At 42.2% G+C, this 3,354-nt stretch overlaps 1 protein-coding gene across 1 annotated transcript in view; it reads left to right on the forward strand.

Annotated features, from left to right (window-relative positions):
- The first annotated feature begins 1,134 nt into the window (after positions 1-1,134).
- LOC107678653 (gamma-aminobutyric acid receptor subunit alpha-4-like) overlaps positions 1,135-3,354 on the forward strand; it is a 32,478-nt gene continuing 30,258 nt past the window's right edge. Inside the window, exons 1-2 of the mRNA XM_016474006.1 lie at positions 1,135-1,555; positions 1,730-1,848. Coding sequence (XP_016329492.1) covers positions 1,470-1,555; positions 1,730-1,848 — 205 coding nt within the window. The 5' untranslated portion in view covers positions 1,135-1,469. The remainder of the gene's footprint in view (positions 1,556-1,729; positions 1,849-3,354) is intronic.

Consider the following 3,354-nt stretch of genomic DNA (forward strand, 5'->3'; position numbering starts at 1 on the left):
ATGGAAACATAATTCATGTATTTAAAAATTGTATTTCCATCTTTGTTGCCACAGTTTTGGAAGTGTCTAAAATGAGTGTACACATATGTACAAGTCATTGGTGTTTGGCGATGAGTTTTTTTTTTGTTTGTTTTATTGAGTTGTCCCAATACTTTGGGCAATATAGTTTATGTTTGGTGCAGTAGGGGGCCCAACCTCATATTCTTTCATAGGGCCCAAAATTGCTAGCGGCTCTCCTGCATGGAGGGCTAATAGAATTATTTGTTCTTCATTATTTTACCACATATTCATAATGTGATAGCTCATTATGTTTATTATAAGCTTTTCTCGCACGCGAACAACCTGTGAATAAGGCCGGTGAATACGCCACCAGCTGCCCACGGATCATACGCTATAAAGCAGAGCGAGAGTGCTGATTGAGGATAAGGTTTTGCTTTTTATAGCCAACTAAATACAACACGGCAGCTGATCCTGGATCAGCTCGAATCTGATGCTTTATATACGCTGTGATAGTGACAGACTGGAGTTATTATGCATGTGCAGTGTGTGTCAGCTTGTGCTGATAAGGATCGCTGGGTATGATTGCTATCAAAAACAATTGGACAAGAGATAATTAGCTTTTCTTTTCACGGTTGCCATCGAGTGTGGGACCAGGAGGGAAACCAAGCATGTTCTTTGCAGGACAGTACGCACGCGCACACACGCATACTACATCGACGACTTTGTCCTGTCCCAGGTGTACAGGAGCTGCGTGTGGTTTGTCCTACTTCCTGTACAGTGTACCTCGGATTGTGCGCGAGCATGTGTGTAACGCTGCGACAAACACTGACCCATTTCAATATGCTGTAATATTTACAAGCCCGGATAAGTTTGATCTTTTCCGAGAGAGCAGGCGCTGTTAATCTTGCAATGAAAGCGGGTTTAATTATAATCCAAGAACGGTAGAATTAAAATTTGCACCTTTTAGTTGCCAAGATCAATTAACACCCGTCCCCCAAAGTCAAAGTTTACCACGGGCAAGATCGGACATGAGAACTGCTGCGAAAAGTGAGTTCATGCGCAATGCCGCCACTACATCACAAGTGATCTCGCACAAACGTTCGCAGGCTGACTTCTCTTAAGTGCGCTCGTGAGTGTGTTGCGCGTCGGACGCACGTCCCAGTTTTGGCACTGAGGCGAGTGTGTAGGAATCAAGCGCGTCCTCCTCTCTCTCTTCTAACCTCCTCACAGCGAGACTCACGATTCCACAGGATGCTTCACCATATGCTTCTCTTAACCACTGAGTTTGGGGTTTGGATGTAGGCGATCCATCGGGCGCAGAGCGAGTTCTGGATTTGGATGCTTCGCTGGCACGGCTTTGCGGGTGATGGTGAAGCGCGTCTTGCGCGCTGCCGCACGTTTCCTCGATCTTTCCTCGGGACGTTTGGCGAAGGGAAATGTGAAGAAGGCTTAAAGAATGGCATGTAAACATGGTTTCTGCCAAGAAGGAGATGGTGACTGCGATGTACCCCACTTCTATTTCCACTCTCCTCTACTTTCTGTGTGTGGCGGCTTGGTGAGTTCCAACTGGATGTGAGCGTTACGCATGGCATCTTTACGCCTCGAGGTTACAAACGACAAACCCGGGCGTTTTTGAACTGTTTGTGCAGTTGATTGATACGAAAAATAGGTGTTTATTTCATGTGTGCGCAATGTTAAAATGCTTCAGTTTGCTCTGTGTTTTTTTTAGCATAAAGAGAATATCTGGACAGATCAGAAAGGATGAGAAATTATACCCGGAAAATTTCACACGCATTCTGGACCGACTTCTGGATGGATACGACAACAGACTCCGACCTGGATTTGGGGGTACGTGCCAAAATCATCCCAACATTTGGCCAAAAATAAAGCGCACGTTGCTTTTAAAGCTTCTCGCGCAAAGCGAGCTCTCCAAATGTTGTGCTTTTACGCAGGTCGCATGCTGTTTACCAAGTGTTGTTTGTTTGGTGAGGGTTGGTGTCCTCTGAGGGGAGATGGAGGTGTATGCCAACTCCAAATATCCTTTTGCTGCCCACTTTCTTTCTCTGCTGTCCATGTATCTGTTAGATCGGTGCCTTTTGTTTAAGCGAGTTTGGTTATGTAATCGCGCCGAGAAAGCCGCTTAATGCATATTTTAAGTAGGAAGAGTACAGATGTTCGCTTTGTGTGCGTAAACCGCTCACAATCCCCACGCTCTACTATCTTTTAACAGCGCGCATCAGCGTTTTAACCTGTTTTGCGAAGCCAAATGGTTTGCTGCTGTATAATTGGTGGTCAGCATCGACTAATTTTATTGTAGCTCTAGTTTTGAGTACATTAGCATGAAACATTTGACTGTGGTCATAGTGCTTGAAACTTCAGAATTAACCCCTTAGAGCGTGCTTGAAAGATTTAAAAATAGATTTTAAACTTCGCGTGTGTATTTATTAAAATCTAACACTTTATATAGTCATTAAAAAAATGGCCTCAGAGATCATTAGTTAGTGTGCATGCAAATTTTAAATATGTTCAGCCTATACACATGAGCTAGTGATGTATTAATCATTATATAATCTTGATTAATGACTTATTGATGAAAGTTACTATATAAAGAAAAACATAAAGACTTGCTGCACACGTCACAGTTTCCGCTATCCCCTTTTCCTCATTTCATTTTTTTTAGCCAAGAAATAAATAATCAAATCAAAGCTTGTGGATCTCTATGCGTAATACCAGGATGTGATTGGAGCTCAGGGAATGAAGCTGTTTTTTATGTAACTTTAGTGAAGAGGCAGAGAGCACATCTCTCCAAACAGAGCAGCACACCCACCTTCACATGACAAGAGCTCTCGAGCGGAGCTGGATCAGGCTGGAGGGGCTTGATCAGCTCTCATCTAGATGGTGTGGGTTCACAGTTCTAGTAGGATCGCATGAGTTGCCCTTGCCAAAGAATGCAGTGCTTCAGAGATGATAGATATCAGGGCTCGGCGCGTCTCTTATCACTGGCCTTCTTGTTGTCATCTGATTGTTGCGTCATGAGGACTTGGGTTTGAAGAAATGCACTTTTCAAAATACGCTGTATTATGTAATTGTTATGGAGATAGAATTGCTGCTTAATTCCAAATAAATAGATTACGATCCATAAATAAATGTAAAGAGATTAACAAAAATTAAACATATTGACAAATAAATAGAATGAGATCCACAAATAAATCTTAAAGTTTCACAAACATGAATTAAATTCACAAATAAATAAAATGAGATTTGCAAATAAAAAAACATATTCACAAATATATATTTATGTCACAACCACAACTTTGCCTGGCATTTATTTGTGAATCGCGTCCTGTGCATTTG

Source organism: Sinocyclocheilus anshuiensis, unplaced genomic scaffold (genome assembly GCF_001515605.1).
Source record: "Sinocyclocheilus anshuiensis isolate Anshui unplaced genomic scaffold, SAMN03320099.WGS_v1.1 scaffold877, whole genome shotgun sequence".
NCBI lineage: Eukaryota > Metazoa > Chordata > Actinopteri > Cypriniformes > Cyprinidae > Sinocyclocheilus > Sinocyclocheilus anshuiensis.